Source organism: Seriola aureovittata, chromosome 2, assembly GCF_021018895.1.
Source record: "Seriola aureovittata isolate HTS-2021-v1 ecotype China chromosome 2, ASM2101889v1, whole genome shotgun sequence".
Taxonomy (NCBI): domain Eukaryota; kingdom Metazoa; phylum Chordata; class Actinopteri; order Carangiformes; family Carangidae; genus Seriola; species Seriola aureovittata.
The window spans coordinates 13,105,648-13,130,178 of record NC_079365.1 but is presented as its reverse complement, the minus strand read 5'-3'; the positions used below and the strand labels follow the sequence as shown (position 1 = coordinate 13,130,178).

Here is a 24,531-nt window from a genome sequence, read left to right as displayed (position 1 = left end):
AGCCCTGATGACATCACTGGTACAGGTGAGTCACACCAGTGTTGAGTCTCGATGCAGCGCGTCAGTGCAACAGACAGGACGACAGCAGAGGTGTTGCTGGCTGTATGACGCAGCTCCTGCAGCCTCTTCCAACACCCGAGAATAAAAACTGATTCTTTGTGGAAACCAATGCAACACACGGTGGCTTTAAGCAATAAAATAACATTTATTGAGATGTAACAAAATAAATAATCTGTTTTGCAACATAATAAACTGAGGAGGTTACTAATGCTCAAGAGACAGGCAGGTGTAACTGATGCACAGCAAGCTACCTCACTGACATACTCTGTGATTAAAGGTACAAAAATCTTAACATTTTCATTAATTATCAACATGAGCCTCGTCGTTACATGAAATTTGATCACATTTCAACAATTCCTTATAAGGGCCAACAGGTGGAAATAAATAACAGGAGCTGCTGTATCAAAAGTCAAGCACCATAAGATTTCTTTCTGTAAATCTCAGCATGTGTTTTTCTTTTCATTTTCTAAAGCTTATAAAGTAAAGTGAGATTCGTCACCCTAATTCACTGTACGTCTCAAAGGTGAAAAGAACTGTTTTCAAAAAGGGAAACTAACATGAGGCTCACCTTGTTAATATCTAAGAATACAGAAATCATCCCAAAGACACACCGCTACAGCCCACGTTTTTCTGCTACACCCTAAAAAAAAAAATTGCATCAAAAATCTACACTAATCACCACTCTTTTGGAAAATGCTGTGGTTCATGTTGTTTTTAACCTTTTTATTCCCTAAATCTGGTGATGCAGTTCTGAATGCAGTCTAATCAAAAGGCTGTACAATGGCACCTACTGGGCACAACTTGAACGTGTCGATGAGAGGGAGGAGGAGCTGATGTCAAAGCCCCAAAGTAAGAGAACACCCTCCCTGCTTAAATGCCCTCAAGCAAGACACTGAGTCCTGCTGCTCAGTGAGTCTGAAACCTGATTTCACTGCAGCAAGAGCAACTGAAAAAATCAACTCTCGACTGGAAATCAATAAAGTTGTCTGTATTCCTATTTCATGCCAGTGAGTTTAGAAAATGTGATCTGAGCACATTTTCACGATTGAAAATAATAAAATGCCAGAAGCATTATCTCTTACAAACACCATATCAGCCATTTGTGCAACAAATATTATTAAAGAAAGATGTGAGGGAGTAAATGATGAAGACTGGTGGCTTCATATCTCATGGACCTCAGCATGCCTGTTCAGATCTGACGGCTGGTTAGATGATGCAGCGAAGGACAAAAGGCCTCTGAGCCTGACAGCTGCATTTGTGTTTGTGCTCTGCGAGATTAGATCAATTTATTCCACAAACGCTCATTGTTTTCCTACTTCATGTAAGTAGACTGTCTTTGAATGTCAAGGAATTTCATTCACGCCTGACTTAATCTCCAGACTACTACACTGACTTCTGTCAGAAACCAGAACTTGTTTCCTGAGGGTGATGAACTGCAGATAATGTTATCATACTCTTGTACTTGCTGAAAATGTTAAATTAATAAAAATGTCCTTATAAAAAAAAAGAGAGAGAGAAAAAAACAAACAAATTCCCTCTACAGAACTAGTTTGTCAATCAGGCTGGATTAAGTTAAGAAAGTCCATTTCCAAAGTTGCAGTGCCCCCTGCTGTGTCAAGCCTCTTCTGAAACAGGTGGCTTCTTTTCAACACAGCACTGCTCACAATAGATTTATTAATTAAACACAAATATCAGGTTTTTCCCTGATAAAATCACTTAATTTTATTTTACTTTTTAAAATTTTTTTACTAAACTCTGCATGTGTTTTAAAAATAAAATGAAAAGTGTCTCCCCTACATATTTACCGAATATAAAGTCAAAACAGAACATTTTTTAACTTGATCCACAACTTCAGCAAGAAGTCACTGCAGTTTTGTGATTTCAGTCGCTGGTAAATTCTGACATCAACTGTACTGATTTTGTGGTCTTCTCACAATCAGATGCTCATGATGTCAGTGAAGTACACGTGGAAAAACCTGCTCAGTAACAGCAGACTTTGACTGGAGTTCAGTGGTAGGTCTGAGCACAACGAGTTCCCTGATAACCTCAGAGCACTTTCATTTCCCCCGGTGGTTGGAGTCATCTTTGGTGATGCAAGGGCTACTGCTCCTGCACGCTGTTATCGAGCTGCGCCTCTCCACTTTAATGTCATGGTCTGTGGAGAGACGTAAAGTTTAAGATGAGCTTAGCAGCTGCTTAAAGAACAAATACTAGATCGAGAACCACTGACATGTATTTACAAAGCACTGAGCACTGTTTTTAGGTCATGAATGGATCGGCTTAGAAGTCTGCAACACAGTAAAATTTACTATGAGTTATGTCAACTAACCGAAGATTATGAAAATAAATAATAACTATAGCTTTATATGTTTTTGAAGATAATTTCTTTGGATTTGATGCTGTTGTTTAAGACAGATGACTGCAAAATGAGAAGCGCATAGCACTGCAATGACAAGACAGACAACTAAGGATAAAAATCAGTTAAGAGTCAAGATGCAACCAGTTTTAAGATCTCTGAATAATAGTTTGGGGAATTCAGCAACTCTCCCACATGAAATGAAGTCATCATGGTTTATATGACCAACCCAAGATACTGAATAACATAAAGTCTCCAGTGTTGCAGAGTTTAAATATTTTTTGGCTGGTGATAAAGTAGTGATGAAATCAACCAATTCAGTGAACAAGATGGTGAAATAAACAAAACTTGACTTTCATTCTATATTCTTATTGGAAAATTACTTGTGAAGGGAATTCATTAGTTTGCAATGACGAGCTCTGAATAAACACACATTTTGTAAATGACTCTTGCCACCTCTGCATATGACACTTTACAACAGTATCTTAATGTTTGAAGTCTTAATAGCATCCAGAGTGTTTCCCTTTTGTTTATGAATCAAACAATGTTAATTTGTTGACTATTAATTCATTAGTTTGTTCCTTTAGAAACCCTGAGTGCTCATGTGTTGTAACAGCATGCAGTAATATAATAATATATGAACAATGTTATTTGTAGTACCACAAAAATTTAATAGCACATATTCAGTGACATACAAATAAAAATACAGGTGGGAAGATTTACTGGATTAAGGATTCTGACTTCATGATTTAAATGTCAACGTGATGTACGCAGAATGATATGCTGACTGGATAAACCAACAGTGGAAGATAAGTTATGGGAGAAAACAGTGACGTTGAAAGGAAGTGAGACAACGTTCTGATTAATGAGAGAGACAGAAGTAGGAAACTTGGATGAGTGAGAGAGAAAAAAAAACACAACATGAGGGAGATCGACGTCAGAAATGAAACATATGTCATTTTTTTTTTGTTATTTCCGCAGTCCTTTTGGTAGAGGGAGAAGATGTATAAAAAAGACTGTGCCATTTCCCTGCCCACAGGTTTTATTTTTGTACACTGTCGCTTGGTGAGTCAATGCAACGCCCCTCCAATTACCTCCCACTCCTTCGCCCCCACGCCCCATCCATCCCGCCCTTCAGCCCACGCATCTAACACACTCTGACGTCAGTTGCTGCTGAGAGGGGGGGGTCCGATTCCGCCGCCCACAGAGTACTTCCTATCCCCCCCCACCCCCCACCCCCTCATGTCTTTGCTGGCTTCCTTCTCTTTGCTTCATGTCTTCAACTGGCTATCACAGCCCAGAACCAGTAACTTGCCCAGATCACTTGCTTTTTTCTTTCTTGTGAGAAGCTGTGATGCAACAGGAAAACTCTACAGTAACAGGGTATTGAAGAAGTGCTATAACAGTGTAGCCCCCCCCCCCCCCCCCACCCACTCTACCCTCCTTCTCTCACTCCTTTCCTCTCTATATATCTCTCTCCACCTCCTTCTGTTTCCCCTTCTAACTTCTGTCCTCTCTAATTTACAGGCTGGTGAAGTTCAGCTGCGCATGGTGGGAGGCATCACCTCAGAGAGATTGTGACTCACTAGAGTTCAAGCTGTAGCGATATGAAATATTCATTGTTAGGAGAGGTTAGGGAGTCTCAGTCTGTCATTTTCAATTTAACCCCAACGTCAACTCCATATTTTTTAATGCTCCCTCCATTTCCAACTTAAAGAAATTGTTTGACATTTTGTGAGATGTGCTTCTTTGCTTTCTTGCCAAGAGTTGGATGCAAAGATCGATGCCACTCTCATGCCTATACATTAAATATGAGGCTACCACCAGTAGTCAGTTAGCTTAGCTTAGCATAAAGACTGGAAGCAGGTGGACACAGTTAGCCTGGCTTTGTTCGAAGGTATGAAAAGATGCCTACCATCATTTCTAAAGCTCACTAGTTTACAGGTTTACTCTTGTTGAAGTCTTACAAATACCAAAGTGAAACTACGTAATACTGTAAGTGAAACTGCTGCCGGCAAGAGAGGTCAAGGGTGTCATTTCTACACTTTGGTTTTTGTAAGGATTAAACAAACAAGGTGTAACATAATAGGTAAGATTTAGAGGTCTTGGATTTTGTTACTTTTGAACAGAGCCGGGTTAGCTGTTTCCTCCTGCGTCCAGCCCTCATGCTAAGCTAAGCTAACTGTCTGCTTGCGATAGCTTCATATCTTATGTACAGACATGAGAGTGGCACCAATTTTCTAATCTAACTCTGCCAGAAAGCGTGTACAGTGTTTCCGAAAATGTAAAACTATTCCTTTAACTCGCACAACGATGATCAAACATTGCAAAGTAAGGCTTTAATTCTGTGTCCATTATGAAGCACATAATATTGATAAGTCATTATTTGAAAAGTCACCTGTAGAGTGAGTTCCTTCTGACCCTAGGCTGATCTTGCCAGCCTGATCGTGTGACACCATCCGAGCCAATCGCAGCCCTTCGTCCATTAGCGTTTGCTGTATGAGGTGGCGACTCCAGTTGGCAGGGTTGGAGGTGTCGGAGTGGGGACGGGGGGAAGGAGACTGGTTGCACTGTGAGCCCGTGTCTAACGGGACAGACAGATTTGGGTGTAAATGCTGCCTTCAAAACACACAAAAAATGTATTTTTTTTTATGACATATATCTGTGGTCTTTACCATGCGATACACTGTCGAGGCTTTCTGCAGATAAGCTGTCGTCGTCTGCCCTCTGGGTCAAACCCTCTGAGCTCTCCACTCCGAGAAGCGATGACACACTCTCAGGCAGAATTATCTGAAACACATCACTGTCAATTCAGCGCCGATGGACCACTTCAAATGGCTGGACAAGTGCCACAGGGTAAAATCACACATAAATCTAGTGTCTGCTAGATTAACTGAACAATAACTGAATATTATTAACTGGAAGCACTGCCGCCCTGAAGACTCACCTCATGTCTCGCTCTCTTCTGGGACACCACACTGTTCTCATCTGCATTTGTCCTGCGAGAAGAAAACAATCGAGCCATTCAAATGTGGAAGCTCAATTTATTTAGTAAGACCCTGAGATGTGACTTGAATCTTTGAATTGAATCGTGAGCGCACCAAAGTAGAATTTTTGGTCAAATCAAGACAGTGTTATAGTGTGATTTGTGTAATTTGTGTTGTTGGAACACAGATTTAACTACAACTATGTGCTGCATTTACCATAATTATTCACATGCATATGCACATATGGTAAATATTTGAATGCCAAGTGGCAATAAGCAGACGTTGAACTCATTATTCACATTTTTTAAATGTTCAAATTTCTCTGTTTCATTGTTTCACTATTAACAATATAAAATAATCTCTGGAATTAAGGATCCAATGGAATAATAAAGGATGAAATTATACCTACAGGAAAAGAGACATTTGAAATGTTAAATCTGATATGCTGTGACAAATGAAAAATATGATGATCAAAAAATCTTTTTGTGCTCTGTTGTTACTTGATGCAATAAATTTAGTCTGTGCAGCATGTTGGTTTGTTTGAGCTGGTATTTTCCTTCAAACATACAGCCTATGTGAAAATGTTTTGTGAACATTAACGAACTCACAAGGTTTGTGTATTCCTGCGTGGTGCCAGAGTCAGCTCATTAAACTAACACTACAGAGGTTGGAGTTTAATTCCCACTGTGATCTGAACCAGGTTCATTCTGAAAATGAATACACTGGTGGGAAGATGACTCATGTAAACCACCCGGTACATGTTGATATATGATAAATACAATATGTGCTTTTTCAGATATGAAATTATTTCATTAACATTTATTCATATGTGGCTAACATGATGCTCCTCTGCCTTGAATACATTATGAGGGTCCATCCTTTGCTTTCATCTACACTGAGAGCTATATTCCTGATTCTCTAACAGATCGTTTTCTTGAGACTGTCAATACACAGCTCGTGTGAGGTGTGCTCATCATCATCGGTTGCTACTGAACAGATCACTCTTCTCTACAGGCATCGCCCTTACCTTGCGTGCTTTAGTGTGGAGGTGTAGGCACATTTTCTCGCCACCTGCCGGGCCAAAGAAAAGAGCTCCACCCGTCTCAGCAAAAGGGCATTGTCACGCATACAGAACTGGGCTGCAGCTTCATTGATGATCAACTGAGGAGGAAAAACACTGGGTGAGGGAGGGATGGACACTGTGAAGAATGACATCTAGACAAAAAAATGTGCTCATCTTTGTTTGAAATGTTTTGCCTGATTAAAGCTGCTGGTTTATAATGTGAACTTTTCTTTAACGGGTCGTTGCAGGTATGAAACATGATGTGATACAGTCAAACACTTCAGCTCAGCTCTTGTCTTTGATGCTCATTACCTCATGATGTGTGAGCTGCTTGCCTTCCCTCCTCTTGGAGTCAAAGCGTCCATAAATGAGACTGTACTTTCGGATCTCCTCTTCCTTGTTCACATCCTGGGACCCCATTTTGAAGATGTGCCCCACAGTTTTTGCCATCTTCTTGTTCATCCTCAGCAAAGTCTTCACCTCCGCAGGATCTGACCTGGGCAGGGTCCTGAGGAGCCTTTCCACGCTCTCCACCACTGCCCTCGCCGTTTCCCCGTCCAGCTGTCCTCCGGGCCAGGCCGACAGGGCAGCTGGGGCAAAAGAAGCAGAGGGGCTCGGAGATGTGGAGGGACCAGGAGGACACGTTGAGAGCATAGGTGGGCTGGGCGGCTCCTCGTCTATTCCAGATGCAGAAGCCAAAGTGCAGTTCCCATCTGGCTCCGGGCTGAGCCAGTGTGGGTCCATGGGTGACAGTTTTTCCCTGTAGTGTGTGTCTGGTGGCTGTGGGGAGGCCTGGGAGCAGGGGCTTCTTGGACTGCCACTGTGCATTGGAGTAAGACATGCCCGATCCTCCCTTTCACTGGGTGACCCTGGGTGCCCATTGCTCACAGACTTCCTGGGCCCGCCTGCTGATCCACTTGTGCCTGTCCCGTCAACTTTGAACAGTGGGATGCCTCCCAGAGGGACGTTGGAGACGGGCTGGCTGAAGAGGGCAGGGTTCGCCGCCCAGTCTCGGAGAGCCTTTTGCAGCCTACGCACATGCAGTGGCTTGGTGGCCATGCCAACTAGTGCCATGATCTCCAGAAACTCCTCCTCTGCTGCCTCACAGAGCTGCTGCACGTCGTCACCGCCCTGCTGGATGAAGGTTTCATAATAGGCCAGCAGGTTTGCCCTCTGCAGCACCCGATAGAGCTGCAACTCCCCAAGTGTGCGTGGCAGAGACATGGCACTGGAAAGTTCAGGCAGGAGAAAGGAAAGACATGAACCTGCAGGTGTAGAAACCCTGCACAAGTTATTTATTTAGATAAAGACTTTGCCATCTAGACTAGTAGCCTATAGGTACGTGTTTCAAATTTCTTCTCGCTTGATGAAGCCGGGATAAAAATATAGGAAGTAAATGCATGCTTTGGAGCGGAATCGCGTCCTTCTGATAACGACCAACTGTTTTCACCCTATTAAACATGTTTTTTATTTTCACGGTTAAATGGTTGAGTATAAACCTCTCTTACCTTCTTCAGGTCAGGCAGACGGACGTGCAGAGAGGAGACCGGCGTAATTACGCAGATGTGTCTCTCCAAATACCGATGTCACAGGTCGGTACTGCCGGAGCGAAACTGATAAACATAAAGAAATGGAAACTACAAACTGTCGCTTGATCGATTAGACAAAGCCACGTTACACTAAAGTAGAAACACTTGGATTATTGGTTCCAGTTCAGATAAAAACCATCGACTGGGGGCAAGTGTCCCCGAGCCAGATGTTAGCAGAAAGCACTCTGCTCAAAGACACAACGCAGTTATTATCCTATTCGTTTCTTACCCTGTTACCTTTTGCCGAAAGCTTCCCAGGCTCAGATTGGCGTAGTAAATCCCCTTTGCGTATCGTACCTCGTCTGAAATCACTGGCAGAAATCCTCCTCCGGCGCACCGTATTGGTTGCTGGCTGCCTTTTTGCTGTCTGTGTGGGCTGGAGAATGACGGGGGCGGACTGCAGCACGCCATCTGACCGAAAAAGAGCTTTCCTCTCCCGGTAGAGAGGCGGCTTTCAAATTGGAGATGTGGGTGGTGGTGGTGGGGGCTTGAAATTAACCCTCTGCGTCTTCAAGATTTACCCATTATGCAGAAGCTTTGGGGGGTTCCCAGAACTCTGCCATGTGAAAGACCCCTGAACAAGAAATCTCGCCAACACACGGCCTATTGGCTTATTCAGAGAACAATGAACAGATGTGACAGATGAGGATTTTACTGAACGGTTTTTTTTTTTCTCACACTCTTTATATGGGGGGTGGGTAATTGTAAATTATTCTGAGAGAACAGCTGAAACTCCAGTGCTTTTTAGGGCTGTTATTATAATAGTTCTTTGCCAGGGTGAAGGGTCAATTCACACAAATAAGATGGAAGTGCAATATAATAGCTGATTCCCTTTCAGGAACTAAGGGACCTACACCAGGTTATGTGAACAGGGGTGTCCAAAAGGGCTCAGAGGTCCCTGGGCCAGAGCTTTGTTTGAAGTTTACTTGTTGTAAAGTCAGACTGAGAAGAGACACGAAATGAGCATGAAGACATGCAAAATGACTATAAAGAAATATACAACGACTACAGAGACACAATTCAACTAATAAAGAGAAACAAAACATCTACAAAGCCATACATCATGACCACAAAGACAGAGACGGAAAAACGGCTACAACAAGACACAAACCAACCACAAAGTCTGGATGCCTTTTCTGCTCAGGTGCCCTTTGTCTCATAATCTCTCCATGTAAAAGTGTAATGGGTTGTAGTATCCTATATAGGTTGTTTAATTTGGTGGTTACACTGAAATAAAAACATGAAATGTTAGGAGAGAGTTTACTTGCTTTATCAAGGAAAACCTATATACTGTATAAAACAGCATGTCAAAGTGTGTTTCTATCAGCTATACCGCTAAAGCAACAGATGGCAGTAGTGTCCTTCTCTTGTGTAATGCTGTCAGAAATAATCGTAGAAGAAGAACGGGAAGGAGGACGAGGACTAGGAAGAAATAGGCAGAAGTAGGAAAAGGAGCAGAAGAAGAAGAAGTAGCTAAAAAAAAAAAAAAACAACACGGACACTTGGCTGTCTGTTAACAAACAAGGTTACACAGTTTTCTGAGAGGTATATATGACATCTAGTTTGTTTGACTGCAAAATGCAAAATAATGTGCCTACCTACGGGACTCGCCTAGTGTCCTAAACATGCCTTATCTTACTCGTCAGACCCCACAGGAGGCGACAGGCGTTAATATTAGCTAGTCAGACTCGTTATGCTGTTAGTAGCTAACGGTTAGCTGCTCGGTTGGCTGCTTGCTAGCTAAAGGCGTTTACACTTAACTGCTGTGCTGTCGTTTTATCCTCGTTTGAGACCTTATTTAGGCGAAATATTGTCAGGTTAGCCAGTCAGAGGCAAGCTAATTTTAGCTCCTGTCTGTCGTCCAGCTGGTTGGCTGCTTCCTCTCCATGCTAACAGCCTGGCTGCCTGCTAACATTAGCCGCCTGTAAAACATCTGCTCTTGTTATCAGGATTATATTGACATGAGGTTTGTCAAACAGGGTTCACCGTTTTCTGGTGGCTTTGTTCTTCCCGGTTTTTATCGCCTCTGAAAGGTCAAACGTTTGTTGCTGCAGCTCGTGTTTTTTTTTTTTTTAGATGCAGCGTGTTTCTCTTTGGCTAACTGAATTAGCAAACAACAAAACAGTGTAATTTAATGTAATCTGCAATGTCTGAACATCTTGATCAACTTGATCACTTCTATAACGACTGGATACATAAGATCATGTAGCTACATCTCATGTAAGTTAATCATTAATGAAGTCATTCGGTCTTGATTTATTCCTTCAGGAACAGCTGAACCTCTAAAACCTAAAAGCATGTTTCATATGTGAAGAGGAGCCTTCATGTTACACAGTCGTGGTGAACTGGAATCATAATAGTGGTAATATTATAGTAGCAGTTTACCTTTTCACACCCCCAAATCTAGTCTTTGTTTATTATAAATGTGTTGAATATATAGTTTTCCTCTTGATAACATTTCAGGAGCCTTGTTTGAGTTACTCAATCTTAACCATTGCTCCCTGGGTTGTAAGGATTACTTGCATAGCCGATTAATAAATTATTATTTTTTGCTAAATTGATCCCAGTTTGAGGTCTTCAAATGTCTCGTTTTCCCCCAACAGCAGTCCAAAACCCAGAAGTAGTGAAAATTGTTGGTGATTCATTTTCTGTCAATCAGCTGAAGAACTGACCAATAATTTCAACTGAACTGCTCTTTGGGGATGGATGATATGGATAAAATCTGTCATGGTTTGAGTAGTTTTATATTGTGATGTTGATTCACACACTGACTTGAAAGTGTCTGTTCTTTGCTAAATAAATAGTATCACCTACTACTCTTACGTTTCCATCAAATTTAGTGATTTTACTTTTTAAGAAAGTGTAAAATGGTTTACTGTGATATAAATGACTGCTGATTTATACCTCATTCTGTTGCTTTTCAGGAAACAGCCTGATGCATGATGTGAGCTGTTAGGCATGTAAAAGCCTTTGACACCTGGAAGTGGCTGCTGATATGGTGAACCTGAGACAGAACTTCAGGAGCCCCCAGTCTCACGTTTTTGTGTGAGTCTGGGGAAAATGTTGCCACAGATTATGGATCTAGGATGTCATCTTCCATGAGTATCCAGTTTCACAGCGCTTCCGTCAAACAGCTGTAAGGAACATGGAGAGGGAAGCAGCCGAGAAGGAGATGGATGGCGTTACAGACACTGACGAGGAGATCCCTGATGGTGATTCCACCTTAGTGACCAAATCTAGTCAGTGTGAGACAAGAGAGACTGATGATGACTCCGAGCAGGAGGACAAAACAGCCTGTCTCAAATCTCAGGACACCCCAAACCCAGCCACTCCACAAGACTCTGGACTTGGTGAAACAGAATATTGTGGATCTACAGAGGCCAAAGAGGAAACTGAGGAGGCATCAGATGGGTTCGAGCATGACAGCGCTGCAGATCACGAAAACTCGCAATTTATAAGTCAAGAAGAGGATGAAACTGTGAGGGAGCAGCACATGAATGGAGAGTCTGGTTGGAGGAATGTGGGAAGTGGCCGGAGGTTCAGACTGAAGAGCAGCGGTTCTTTTTCCGAGCAGAGCAGTCAAAGTGCTGTTGCCTCCATTCAAAAAGGCAATGTTCTGTCCAGTGGTGGCCGGCACAAGCAGACCCGCAGACGTAACCACCACCAACATCAGCAGAATCGGGGCCGCCGGCGGACAGGCAACCAACTCATCTTAGCTTTCAAGGAGATGCTGTCAGGGTCTCTCAGTTTCTGGTGCATCTCCTGTGTCCACATGATGATTGAGATTATTGTCACATTAACTCACAATTGTGGAGTCGGTGTGGAGACAGGAGGGGTGAAACTTTACAACTTTGGGCAGCAGCTCTTTGTAAAGATCACAGATATACCGGGGATGAAGGCGGACGCTAGTCGGATTCTGAAATGGACTAAATGCGCAGGAGCAGACCTGGTTGATAAAATTGTTAGGTCAGTGAAGTGGGTAAAGACAGCTGCCTTATCTTGTTTCAGACTTTTCTGTGCTTTGGTTATTCTCGGGTCCCAGTGGGCGAAGGGTGTGTTGGTCCGACTTGGTGGAGAGCGGGGAAAACGCTACTGGACAGCTTGTCAGGAGTCGAAGTTTTGGAAGAGGGTGGTGTCCCTGCTGGAGAGAGTTCGAAGTCGATTCAGGAGGGATAGCCATGTACCTCCATCCATGCCTGAGTCACCCGGCAGAGCAGGGAGGGGCCATTCAGGTCAGGAGCTGGAGAGATTGCTGGCATTGGCTGAGGTACCAGAGGACGAGCTCGACCCCTTTACAGTGCTCGGTGTGGAGGTGCATGCCACTGAGGCTGAGCTGAAGAAGGCCTACAGACAGCTGGCTGTCCAGGTATGTGTGAAGTGCTGGTGGCTGAGTGAAAAGTACTGTGTATTTTACATATTATTGGATGTCTGCAATAATGACTAATAAACGGCATCTGAGGCTGAATTTTTCTCCTTTCCTCATGTAACCTTTTAATCTGTCCTTTCTCTTTCAGGTTCATCCAGACAAGAATAAACACCCACGAGCTGGAGAGGCGTTCAAAGTACTGAGGGCTGCCTGGGATATTGTCAGTAACCCAGAAACACGACGAGAGTATGAGTTGTGAGTACACAGAATAAGTGGTTATCATAGGACAAAAGCAAAATAAAGCAAAAAACATATCAAGTTTCTTCAAAAATCATTTACTGCATTTATTACATAAGTTTTTTTCATCTATTGTCAGTTACACTGACACAACAATCTTTAGTATTTTCTGCAGATGTACAGTTGTAATATCTCTTTGGTAGAATTGAATATCATCCTTCTTTTGTTAAGCACTTTAGATTGAACGAGCTCCTCATTGAATACTGACTTTGCATTATTTGTCATGTTCTTTACTTCAATTTATGCAAAATAGTGATGGTAAGGAGAAATTCTTTTAGCCTGCAATGTTGTAGCACATCACCAACCAGTCTGTCTCGTTCCCACACAGGAAACGCATGGCAGCAACTGAGCTCTCAAAGTCCATGAATGAGTTTCTCACTAAACTGCAGGATGACCTGAAGGAAGCCATGAATACCATGATGTGTACCAAGTGTGAAGGCAAACACAAGTATGTCGCTACACACCCAACGTCATGATACATCAGCATCAGCGTCTGAAACATGCTGTTTCACAATGTTTAAGCCTAAACTTAAACATTTTGTATTACACACAGCTGAATTGTGTCTCATGCTGCAGACCTTTCACCTTCCTGGTGTGTGTGTGTCTGTCTGTCTGTCTGTCTGTGTGTGTGTGTGTGTGTGCATGTATGTCTGTGCGTGTGCGTGTGCAGACGGTTCGAGATGGATCGTGAACCTGCTGAGGCCCGGTTCTGTGCTGAATGCAACCGTTGCCATAGTGCTGAGGAGGGGGACCTGTGGGCCGAGTCCAGCATGTTGGGCCTACGCATCACATACTTTGCCTGTATGGATGGCAAAGTCTATGATATTACAGGTACATAAAGATTTTATTTCTTTATTCCTTTATTATTTCTTTATTCCTTCCTTCTTTATTCCAGTAACTAACCAGTAATACACTCTGTAGTTTGCATGAGCTCATGTATTATCGGTATCTATCCCTCAAGGGATGGAAAAACGTGTTTTTTGGTTATACTTTTTCTCTCTGTGACCTGTTGTGATGGTGTCATGTTTCAGAGTGGGCAGGTTGCCAAAGAATAGGCATTTCTCCTGACACACACCGTGTGCCCTATCACATCTCCTTTGGTTCAAAGAACAACAGCAACGCTACACGACACAGGTATGTCCCCTGTGTTTAGAATTGAACATATATGTGCTGTCAGGGACCCCTGTCCAGAACTCCACAAGTATTCCTGTTGTCATCATTCTTCTTCTTCATATTAAGGTTGTTGTTGTGGCTCCATGGGAGCATAAACATAACATGTCATCCTGCTCTTGCTCATCTGTGTCTACATTTTTCCTCATAAACTGCTTTTTGTGCATAGCTTTGGTACTTTTGTTTGTATTTTTAATCAAGATACTTTATGGTCCAATCGTCCCACACTTGCAGAGACCGTCTCTAAAAGGAGAAAACTACACCATTACACTTGAGTCTCCAGTGCAAAAGATCTCTGAACCCTCCAACTTTTCCTTTCAGGATGCCCTCAGAGCACGCCACAGGTCCAACCAACCCCGCCGATTTGCAGGACTTCTTCAACCGCATCTTCAAAGGAGGACCTTCTAATGACATGGCTGCCAATGGGGGCTTCTTCCCCTCAGGTCCGCCTCATCATCACCCACCTGGTGCTGGAGCGCCCCCGTTCTCCCCTCCCCCAGGCCAGACAGGTTTCCACATGCCAGGGAGTCACCGGCCAGAGTCCAGTGAGACGTGGGCTGAAAGCGGCAAACCCCCCAGGAGGAGGAAGAAGGTCCGGAAGCCTTTCCAGAGGTGAAGTCTGTTGACTTCTCAGAGTATCAACAAAGCAACACAGGGACACAATAAATAATGGCAATGTTTGTCTCTCGCCTGCCTGTTGGCATGCCAAGATCTGAACTGGAGAAGATTCATATGGGTAAGGCTGCACTCAGATCAGCCAGAGGAGAGAGAGACTGGATCACGAAGAGGAGCCTGTGGACTGAAAACAAGTATTGAATTAGGGCTGAAGAGGTGGCAGTGATGGTGCTTTACCTCTCATTTCACCTTATTTTTTGTTGGTCTTTAAGACGACGGTAGCCTTGGCATTGAAATCCCTATCAGGATGCTGTAATGAAACATTTTCTCTCATAATTTCCTGCCAAATCCTGCAATGCATGATTTATTCACCTGCATTTTAACACTTTAGTTCTCGCAATTATGTTGTTAATGTTTTATATAAGGTTGGTTTAAGACATTGACTTCTGACTGTTGAAGAGGGTTGCAGTCAGATGGACTGTTAATTGTGGATCGCTATAATCGACATTAAGAAGATAAAGATTTGAGCAACATCACTGTGTCAATGTTACTCACGTTAGTGGCATGTGGATCTACTTCTAGGTCTGCACCCCGCCCACCATATTTCAAGAATGAACTCAAACCAGCCAAAACCTAACACATCTAATGTAAATTTACAAAAACAAATCAGCCAATTCAAAACAAGTGTGCAGTAGCCACATTTTTATAGGAGAGCTGACCTGAGAGTGGCCAGTATTTACAGTTAAATCAGGGCACGGTGTGGTTCTCTGCTAGTAGGCACACAGATGGCAAGAGAAGGCAAAAACACTTTTAGTATGCATGGCTTAATGTAGGTCACATGCAGTCATCCTCCTGCATTAGAAATCCACTGAGACAACTAGCATCCACACATATTTGTCCCAGGTTATTTTGATTATTATAATACAAACAGTAAAATTCCATACACATAATTAAATATTACTTGGATCCTTCTGTGATGAAGTTTACTGAAATGATAAATTTGCGCTCACTAGAGGTTCAGTTTCAATTGTTTCATTTTATTAAAAATCCTGTAGTTGCTTCGTGGAGATTCGGCCATGTAATGTGGCACAGTCACATGCTATACCATCTCATTCAGAATTAGTTATGTTAGAATAAGTGCTGATCTTTGTGTGGCAATTAGCAAAGAATCACATCCTGCATTGGAGGCCACTTTCTATAAAATTTGATTTGTTTTTAAGAGCAACAGGCTCAAAATTCAAGAAGTAAAGTCATTTGAACATCTCAGACAGCCCAAGTCAGATTTTGTGAACCTTTCAGAAGCCAGAGACAATAACCTGTGATGGAGTCAGGATGTAAACTCTGGACTTGTTAAAGTGAAAAATATAAAAGGGCTTTATTTGTTTTGAGATATACCGATTCAAACATGCTAAATCTGCCTGTTGTTTATTATCTCAGACCTGGGTTGGCATTAATGAAATCTAACAGTGGGAGTGAATTCATTGGTGTTTCAAAACTTCATAGGTGACACCTTGACATTTTGAAATGTTGATATCTTGTCAGCACTATTTCAAACATAGAATAGATTTATACTGCCCCCTGTTGATCCACTGTGTAACCACAATACTGACTTATGATGTTAGATGGTGGCCTATTGAAAACACTTGTCACGGCTGACTGACGGCTAATAATACATCAGAAAATAGATCAGTTAACAGCTACCTGAGTCTTAAATGTATTGATTTAATTTAAAATTAGACATTGTGCTACTTTACAAATGCAAACCTGACCTTTTTGTAAACTTGCAACATGATTTGTTTTTTTCCGATCAAAATTGTCACTACTTGATTCATCCTTTTTCTCACTCTGATCATTACTGGATTCACAGTAAAAGGCAGCAGTTTGAAAACATGTTGCATCTGCAGAGATTTATATAGTTGTTCAAGTTATTTCTGAAATAACTTTAATAACATTTTTCTAAATCTTCCACCATTTTCTTTAAGTGCCATTTTATGCCTACCAGGATGTTTTGGTGACACATTAAACCAAAACTTGTACCTGAGTGATCTGTCATGAACGTCACCCAGAAAAATAAACACTGAAAATAAATAATTCTGCGGCTTATAATGAACAATGTTCACATTCTGACTCGTAAGTGTTGTGGTGATGTGTCAGCGAGTGTAGAGTCTTGAACACAGGTGAAAACTGGATGTGCTTCAGCTTTCAAAATGTCAAGGTCACAGATTCACAGAAAATCTAATTTAAATCTAAACTGATTTACTCTTAATCTCCCCTGTGTTACTGTATGTAACAACAAGAACGGGTCACGAAGCCAATAAGTGGTTGTATTTTGGGTTTGGTTTCTTAAAATGGTTTTTACATGAAAATTATACTTTAATCTTCATCATAGGTTAATTGAAGAAACCTGAACTGTTATTGTTTACACCTGATATGTGAAGATTGTGCGACTGTAGTGATACAAGGCATTTGATAAAGGCTATTTTTTATATTGACAGTGGAAGAGAAATACCATGTTCATATTTTTTTCTTTTGTGTTAATTTGCACACCCACCCCTGTAATAACATCAGAGGGTTTTGAACAGTCATCAGTGATTTAGCTTAACCAGACTCCTCCAGCTGCAGCTGAGTAGGAGGTGTAGCTCGCTAAGCTTTTTTTTTTTTTTTTTTTGGTTGAAAATGAATGTTAAATGACTGGCTTTTCTTTTTCTTTTTTTTTTTAAAAAACAAGGTTTGAGTTGACAGCCCATTGCACTTCACTTACCGCTCTGGAATCTGTAGTCGCCTTAAAAGATGAACCTTTGTTGCAAATGTCGAGTTCACTGAAGCAGGACATTAAGTTTACCACATTTCTCTTCATGTGACACATTGTTTTCCTCTCGTATATTTGGCCAGTTTCCCAGACATGGATTGAGTTACTGTAAATTAAAGTGGCCCTTCCTTTCAAATGAAATCAAAGTAATCTCACAAAACGAGAGAGTAAAACTAGTCCTGCATTAAGTCTATTTTGATAAAAACAACTTGATAGCCTTAAGGAAGATTAGAGCCAAGCCAAAACTATGAGGGCTATAAAATGTAATTTTCAAAGATGTCAGGGTTACATTCAGATTGTTAGTATGTGATAATCAGACAGAAATTACTTTGGTAGTATTTCGTTCACAAATTTGCTACATTTGCTCCAGATTTTCTTTTCCAACAATTATTCTTCTTACATACTCATTGAGGCGTTGACCATCTGTGTTCTTATTCACTTTTTCTGAGAACTGGTTTTTGGATCATGATATACTGTCGAAAATCTACTTTTCCCTGTGTAGGAAACTGCACCGACGTTAAGCAGAACACGTTGTTTTCCACATGTCCACCTTGACTTAAGAATGTACAGTGCTGTATGTTAAAGGTAGCAGTTCGAAGTCAAAGAAAGAGCCAACACTTAAGAGTTTTTTTTTCTCAAGTTTTTAACAGAATATGCAGAAGTATTGCAAAAAATATCTGACAATCATCAGGGTTTTTTGTAGGGAATTATGTGGCGAGTTCCCTGGCTGGCAAACAGTTTTAAAATATCGCTGTTGGGTTTCGTTCCCCCGCTTTCTCTGGTTTTCAAAATAAAGATGATTTCCTATATGCACAATGTTTGTTCTGTTCTGTGCTCAGTATATACTTAACAAATGATTTATTAGTTCCTAACGATGCATATCAATGTTACAAATCTTTTTAAAACATACACAGTAAGGTTACATGTGTCAACACTAAGAATCCCGCTCAGAGCAGCCTGTTAGCTTGCCGAGGTCCCGTCCTTCGAATTGGCCTAATATTTCATTTTACTGTAAACCCACGCTGAAAAGGGCTCTGTGTCACTGTTTTACCTCATATGGCTTTTCCACTCTCTGACCTTGTTAAATAATGGTGCCATGGCCGTGGAAAGAGGGCAGGGCATGTGTATCCCTCTGCTCCTTACAAGGAGTTGTTTCTGAGAGGTGCAGAGTCTAGCTCCCTCTCTTGACTTAATATAGCCTTCAACAGGTTAGATGGGGTGGAAAAATTGCAATATCACTTTTCATAACTGCAATTTAGACCTTTGAATCCAACAAAAATCCCTCAGATCAGTCAGAAGCAGCCTTATGATGTCATGTTACCTTTCCTCTGGCAGTGAAGCGTTCCTCAGCTGTCCAGCAGTGAGCACTGTAGTTCATCCTAACTCTGACAATCTCTTTATGCCACATGGAGACAAACAGTTACAAAGCTTTAGCAAATGTTTAATAAATGCCTATCAGGCCTGAGCTTAACAGAATTCACAAATAATGTTAAGTTTGTTGTAGCTGCTAGGAGGAAGTAACCAGAGCATTATCTGATTGTCTAAACTTTCTGCCGTCCATTGTGCTGTCCTGTGAGGGAAGTTACACCAGTCTGGTGAGATGTAAATCAGCGGTTCCCAAACTTTTTCTGTCATTTTCTCTTTTCGATGCCAGAAAACATTTGGCCTCAGACTTCCCAATGTTTAAATTCAGTGAATTTCTATGAACTGACGACTGAACTGGGAGCATCTTCCTGCATGTCTCAGTTGGTACAATATATTGACAATGAACCCAAGAATAAAATTGGCTTTTTCATATTTTGGATTTCACGGAGGTTTGATGCATGAGCATCACCTGTTAAGTTCCCATACATTACACTTCATTTTGCTTTCTGAACAAATCTTTCTAACCTGAAGCTTGATAGCCTTGCCAGCATCAGTGCGCTCTTGTTTGCTTATTGTTCTCAAATGAATTAGATTCACTCAGGTTTTGCTAAACGTTTTCCCCCTGAACCTCAAGACTAAAAACTAAACAATATTTGCAAATATTTTTTGGCCCAGACCTGAAGTTTACCTTGTAAAATATACACTTGCATATATATATGGTTAAAAATAATACAGTATTCATTATAATTAAAATATTTCATCCTTCAATGCCAACTTTCTATCCTCTGATATAGAAAAAAAATGAATATGATCATATACATAACAATAACTGCATCAGTGTATGCTGACTACATCCACTGTGTTTTCAACTACAGCTTGCCTTTCAGGGCCGCGACGATGCTGCGGAGCTGAGAACAGTCTCGATAAGCCACCAGGCCGCCATGGTTAGCCCAGCGGTCGGCTCCTTTACACTCAGCGTAAGGCTGGTGATAGGTCAGTTCTGTCTGGTGATCCTGTGATCCAGAGCTGGACTGCAGACTCTTAGTCAGGTCCACCACTCCTCCTCCGAGCGCTCGGAGCAGGGCATGAGGGGCGCACGAGTCCCACTTAAAGGTGCTGCCCTCTGAGAGGACGTAGACGTCAGCAAGGCCCTGAATGACGCACAGGATCTTGTAGCCGGCTCCAGAGGCGTAGACCAGCTGCTCGGGGCTGCACAGTGAGGTCAGGGATTCCTTTACTACCTGCTTCTCACTGGAGCTTAGCACCACAGAGAGACCTCGCCCGCTTTCAGAGTTACCTTTGGGCCGGGACAGCGAGCAGACGTTGATGTCGCCACAGGACACACCCCAGAAGTGCTTCCCTCTCCAGCTGTGGATATAAGCAAGCAGTGGGTAGGTGAGATATTAGGTGATATTTTACTTCAAGGGAGACACAGAGGAAGACAAAGACACCTCCACAATACAGACTCATACCAAAGATGACTGACAGATCATTCCCTCTCTCGAACATCAACATGAGCTGACTGGAGGACTGCAACAATCACTGTTAACTCTCCAGTGAATTTAAGCCGAGACAGCTGGATATGATTGTTGTTGCTCAAAAGGTTCAGGAGTTTCGTCAGGCAGTGAGTCACCTCATCATCTAAACACTCCCGACAGTTTGACGATTGCTCTGACATGTTGGGTATCAGACTCATCACTGAATGTTTCCACACTTGAATCTTAAAACAAAAAACTGAGATTGTAACATGTTGACTTGTGCGAGGAGGCTGCAGGTAAAGTTTTCTTCTGATGATTCTTCCAGTTAGAGCCTGTTTGTGCATCAGAGGAATGCTGCACCACTCCTGTTGTCAGCTGGACCTGCAGCTCCTGTGCAGGCATATGGGGGCTTTGTTTTCTTTCTGCCCTGGAGTCGTGCAATTTTATCTGATAGTTTTCTTAGTCTTCCAGATTTTGTCCCGACTTCCACAGTTCCCTTTTAGCTGTCACTTCTTAATGACATTTTGGGCAGTGGAAATTTCAACCTGGAAGCGGTTTGATATATTCTTATAGCCGCCTCTGCTTTGTAGGCATCGGTTAGCTTCATTTTTCAGATTCTCAGTCAGTTGCTTAGAGGAGCCTGTGGTTGTTGATTGTTCCCACAAGGTCTTAAGTAGTGAGAGTATTGATCAACTCTGCTCATCAGCTGACAATTCCTAATGACAGCTCTGGACCTATCCCGACTAGTTCTCAGACTTTACAAGTAGAAGGGTGCTCAAACGTTCATACATGCTACAATTGCAACAGTTGTTTTTACTTACCCTCCACCTGAGGGATCTTTGTAGTTGAATGGTTGGTTGATGACGCCCATGACAGGCTCGCCTGTGCTCCGGAGGTAAACCCCGATCAGAACCAAAGCGCAGTGCAGACCAGAAGGAGACAGGTGACCCTTCTCCAGCACCTCCTCTCTGCCCTCTATGTACTGGCTGGTGGCATCTTAATTAAAAAACAACAGTGGACAGTGAGTCGTCACTGAGGTCTGAGATAAGAAGCTCAGCTCTGCCCTCAGATGAATTCACTGCGCCAAAGAGGAAAATGCAGAGCCTTTCACCTATGGGGTCGATCCAGATGCCGAGCTCAGAGGGGCTGAGGGGCACCGTCAGACCATCAGTGCTGCTGTCGATGTTCGCCGGGTTTTGGTGGATGGCTCGAGCCAGCAGAGACGCCGCCGTGTGGTCTCCATCCAGCACCGCGGCCAGCAGCGCTGCGGTTTCCTCTTCTGTACCGCACACTGTGACGGTCACACTCTCTCCTGTTGACCCACACAGTCAGTGAGGCTTCAATTGATTACTCTACTACAAATTACTTTAAATATTTACACAGTGAAAGGTGCAGTAAGCTAAAATATTTGGACAGCGACACACTGATGTGTTGACTTTATGTCTGATTATTTTACTTGATGACTCAATCATGGTGAAGCCCAGGCGCTGAACATCAGGTCAAGTGTATTTTTAGCCCTTCTAGCATTTAGTTTTCCACTATGAAGGTGAAGTGATTATTATTATTAACCTCCCCGCTCACACAAAGAGAGCCTGAAGCCAACCAGTACTCCTGCAGTGGAACAATTCCTGGCCCCATATTTTCAATTCATCTAATTAAAATTTGATCAGACACAGCATTATTTAGAATAATGTACCTTTGACTGCCATATTAACAAGAACTAAAATTATTATTATTATCTATTGACAGAAAATTAATCAGTAAACATTTTGATAGTTGATTAACTGTAGTCAATTACATGCAAAAATTACCAATATTATCTGGTTCCAGCTTCTCAAATGTAAGGAAGTGGTGCTCTTCTTCTCATGTGACAGTAAACTGAATATCTCTGGTTTTTGGACTGTAGGTCGAACACAACAAAACACTTGGAAGATTGAAGGTTCGGCTTCAGGAAAATGTGTTTTCTGATGTTTTATAGCCAAAACAATTCATTGATTAAACAAGGAAATACTGAGCTGATTAATTGATAATTAAGTTGTTAGAGTAAGATCAACTAATTTCAGCATCAAGTAAACCAGAAGGCCATTCTACAAGATTAGCTGTTAGCAGGAGCTGCCTTTGTTGATATTGCCGTGTAGTCGTGCAAGTTCTGTTGCAATCAAACAAATACCAAACAACAGCTGACATGCACAGTAGTGACCCTGAGGGCCCCTGTGAGTCTGGGGGGCCCTCTCCAGGACAGACTTCATTCCTAGTAGCGTTCAAAGAGAAATAAAAGTTGATAAACTGCGTAAGCTGCAAATCTGAACATCAGCTTTTGCAGAAAACTGTAGCAGGAACACAGGGATTCAGTGCTGGACTGGTAAAATTCCCATGCAAGACCCCAAATGACCCCAAACACACGGTGGTTTCAGCCAAACAAGATCCAGTGCACGAGTTGAATATTTGGCTACAGACTGGGGGCTGGTTGTGCAAATGACTAATGTTACTTTTAACCCAAAGTATGCTTTAACTGTAAAGTTATTAACACCCAAAGTAAGCAGAGTACAAGAGCATGTAGTGTGGTCAGTGTAATATTAAATATTTACCAAGCCCATTTTCAAACTTGTTGGACTCCTCTCCATGAATGAAGCCAGCCATTTCAGGGAACTGCACAAAAGACAAGACAGGACATCATTCAAATGCAGCACACAGTCCACTTTCAGTACATTTCTACAGTCCATACATATGCAACGACTGCTCCTACCTGAGCACCAACGTCATGTCGGATCATCTCCTGGATCACCACATCAGCGAGAGTCTTGAAGTCCTGGACGAACTTCTTGTTCTTGTCATCTCCGGTCTTCTCTTGTACGAGGAGCTGAAAGAGAGGAGCCTCCTGCCTGCAGACCCGAGCCACGTTAGCCGCTTTCTCAGCCACCCGCAGCAGCAGCCTCAGCAGATCAGCCATGCCTGAACAGAGGAGGGGAAGAGAGGGTTTAGTCAACATGGAGATGGAAACTGTGTTTGTGTGTGAGAGAGAGAGAGATAGAGAGAGAGAGAGAGAGAGAGAGAGAGAGAGAGAGAGGGAGACAAAAAAAGAGATGAGGCAGGTCACACTTACACATACTGAGTTATTTATAGCCTCAAAATGAAAACAGGGCATTTCTGAAAAAAGACATGAGCATGAGGGAGGATGTGGGATTCAGGTCTTTGCAAGTGAACCACACACCATCTCTGATGAAGTCAAATGACTGATGGATTCTGCAGCTCACAGTCCTCTTCAGTAAAACATATGCAAAGCTTCAGAACAAAGCTGTGGATCATATGAGTTAGACAAACAACAAAGCACAATAAGGTGTGTAGAAAGTGACTGCTGAGGGCCACCCACACACTGAGGAGTGCTGTGTTATGTCAGAGGAATATTACAGTGTTTATTCTCTTCCATCTCTCCTCTGGGGGTGGAAAGACAGGCCTCCATGAAACCTAAATAATGTGAATTTAGTTATTTTCACCTGAAACTGTAGTGAACTTTAATCCAGCCAGCTATACCACTGCTCCCAACTTTACAGTGGTCGGTGTTGCAATTGTTTAGCTTAGCATTCGTCAGGATAGATAACGTAGCAAAGGAATTTAAACGTCAGAGAAAAAAAAAAAAACACTACGGTGAAATGACTGAAACCTTACCAAACACTGCTTATTTTCCTCTCGTATGTCCCTGTCGGTGGCTGTTTTTTCCTGTCCGCCCTGTAGTCACCAAACCTGGTTAATTTAGTGCGAGCAGAATGAGACAGGCCGCATAGATTCACTAAAACAGTGACATTAACGCTCTTAATTAACACGGGGATCTGCCTGCTCTGGTTCCTTTACGTCAGTACGAGTTTCCTATCGAAAGGAAGGGCGGACAGTCCTCTCACATCTAAGCCGACAGGCACAAGGTTCAGACATGAGCGCAAACAGAGCGAGCACGGTATGTTTGACAAGGTAGGGACAAACAGGAAATGGAGCCGCGGTGCGTTCAAGGTTTAAGTGCAAATTCGAAATTCTACTTTTTTTTCTCACACGGACTATACTTTATTTCAATTTAAAAAGAAGCAATATAATTACAGGACGAACAGTGAGTTCACAGAAAACAGCAGGTAACAGGATTCTGAAATTATTACGATCTGGACAGGATTAAAATCATTGACCAGCACAGTTAATATTAAAAATTGGAAATTGAGCTGAGGATCTCATATTTAAAAAGAAAATAATTGTATTTATGTAATTTTTGTGCTTTACTGAATAGTGAATAAATGATAAATACAAACAACAAGCAAATAAATAGAAAATGAGAAATAGGCTAAATTGATTTGAATAAACTGTAAATATTAAAAAAAAGCAATACAAATTAAGAT

The 24,531-nt window shown here is 42.2% G+C and overlaps 3 protein-coding genes across 6 annotated transcripts; 1 reads left to right on the top strand and 2 right to left on the bottom strand.

Moving 5' to 3' along the window:
• Positions 1-185: 185 nt before the first annotated feature.
• On the bottom strand, positions 186-8,319 carry nab2 (NGFI-A binding protein 2 (EGR1 binding protein 2)). 2 transcript variants are annotated; one of them, XM_056403864.1, is made up of 8 exons: positions 8,285-8,319; positions 7,975-8,079; positions 6,779-7,694; positions 6,431-6,564; positions 5,364-5,415; positions 5,092-5,206; positions 4,815-5,000; positions 186-2,215 (listed from the first exon to the last, which is right to left on the bottom strand). In XM_056403864.1, the coding sequence occupies exons 3-8, from the start codon at positions 7,688-7,690 to the stop codon at positions 2,118-2,120; spliced, it is 1,497 nt and encodes a 498-aa protein (XP_056259839.1). In that variant the 5' UTR covers positions 7,691-7,694; positions 7,975-8,079; positions 8,285-8,319; the 3' UTR covers positions 186-2,117. The 2 variants fall into 2 exon arrangements, with proteins under 2 accessions (XP_056259839.1, XP_056259847.1); XM_056403872.1 differs by having other exon boundaries at positions 6,779-7,731; positions 8,285-8,312.
• Positions 8,320-9,452: 1,133 nt separating this feature from the next.
• Positions 9,453-18,128, top strand: dnajc14 (DnaJ (Hsp40) homolog, subfamily C, member 14). 3 transcript variants are annotated; one of them, XM_056403852.1, is made up of 8 exons: positions 9,475-9,600; positions 10,324-10,417; positions 10,980-12,421; positions 12,570-12,676; positions 13,047-13,166; positions 13,389-13,549; positions 13,750-13,852; positions 14,210-18,128. In XM_056403852.1, the coding sequence occupies exons 3-8, from the start codon at positions 11,201-11,203 to the stop codon at positions 14,502-14,504; spliced, it is 2,007 nt and encodes a 668-aa protein (XP_056259827.1). In that variant the 5' UTR covers positions 9,475-9,600; positions 10,324-10,417; positions 10,980-11,200; the 3' UTR covers positions 14,505-18,128. The 3 variants fall into 3 exon arrangements, with proteins under 3 accessions (XP_056259810.1, XP_056259827.1, XP_056259818.1); XM_056403835.1 differs by lacking the exon at positions 10,324-10,417 and having other exon boundaries at positions 9,453-9,600; XM_056403843.1 differs by lacking the exons at positions 9,475-9,600; positions 10,324-10,417 and adding an exon at positions 10,140-10,275.
• Positions 18,129-18,732: 604 nt separating this feature from the next.
• inpp1 (inositol polyphosphate-1-phosphatase) lies at positions 18,733-24,098 on the bottom strand. Its single transcript, XM_056403884.1, has 6 exons — positions 23,822-24,098; positions 22,902-23,107; positions 22,744-22,804; positions 21,267-21,467; positions 20,977-21,151; positions 18,733-20,045 (listed from the first exon to the last, which is right to left on the bottom strand). Exons 2-6 carry the CDS (start codon positions 23,103-23,105, stop codon positions 19,547-19,549), a joined length of 1,140 nt encoding a protein of 379 aa, XP_056259859.1. The 5' UTR covers positions 23,106-23,107; positions 23,822-24,098; the 3' UTR covers positions 18,733-19,546.
• Between the last annotated feature and the right edge of the window lie 433 nt (positions 24,099-24,531).

Excerpts from the sequence above, each read along its gene's own strand:
- nab2 (XM_056403864.1), bottom strand. The coding sequence starts at position 7,690 with ATGTCTCTGCCACGCACACTTGGGGAGTTGCAGCTCTATCGGGTGCTG. Across the intron at positions 5,416-6,430 it reads TCCACACTAAAGCACGCAAG|GACAAATGCAGATGAGAACA; the intron begins GTAAGGGCGATG and ends TTCTTCTCGCAG. Across the intron at positions 5,001-5,091 it reads CCTCGACAGTGTATCGCATG|ACACGGGCTCACAGTGCAAC; the intron begins GTAAAGACCACA and ends CTGTCCCGTTAG.
- dnajc14 (XM_056403835.1), top strand. The coding sequence starts at position 11,201 with ATGGAGAGGGAAGCAGCCGAGAAGGAGATGGATGGCGTTACAGACACT. Across the intron at positions 12,677-13,046 it reads ACACGACGAGAGTATGAGTT|GAAACGCATGGCAGCAACTG; the intron begins GTGAGTACACAG and ends GTTCCCACACAG. Across the intron at positions 13,167-13,388 it reads AAGTGTGAAGGCAAACACAA|ACGGTTCGAGATGGATCGTG; the intron begins GTATGTCGCTAC and ends GTGCGTGTGCAG.
- inpp1 (XM_056403884.1), bottom strand. The coding sequence starts at position 23,105 with ATGGCTGATCTGCTGAGGCTGCTGCTGCGGGTGGCTGAGAAAGCGGCT. Across the intron at positions 21,468-22,743 it reads CAAGTTTGAAAATGGGCTTG|GAGAGAGTGTGACCGTCACA; the intron begins GTAAATATTTAA and ends GTGGGTCAACAG. Across the intron at positions 20,046-20,976 it reads AAAGATCCCTCAGGTGGAGG|CTGGAGAGGGAAGCACTTCT; the intron begins GTAAGTAAAAAC and ends TTATATCCACAG.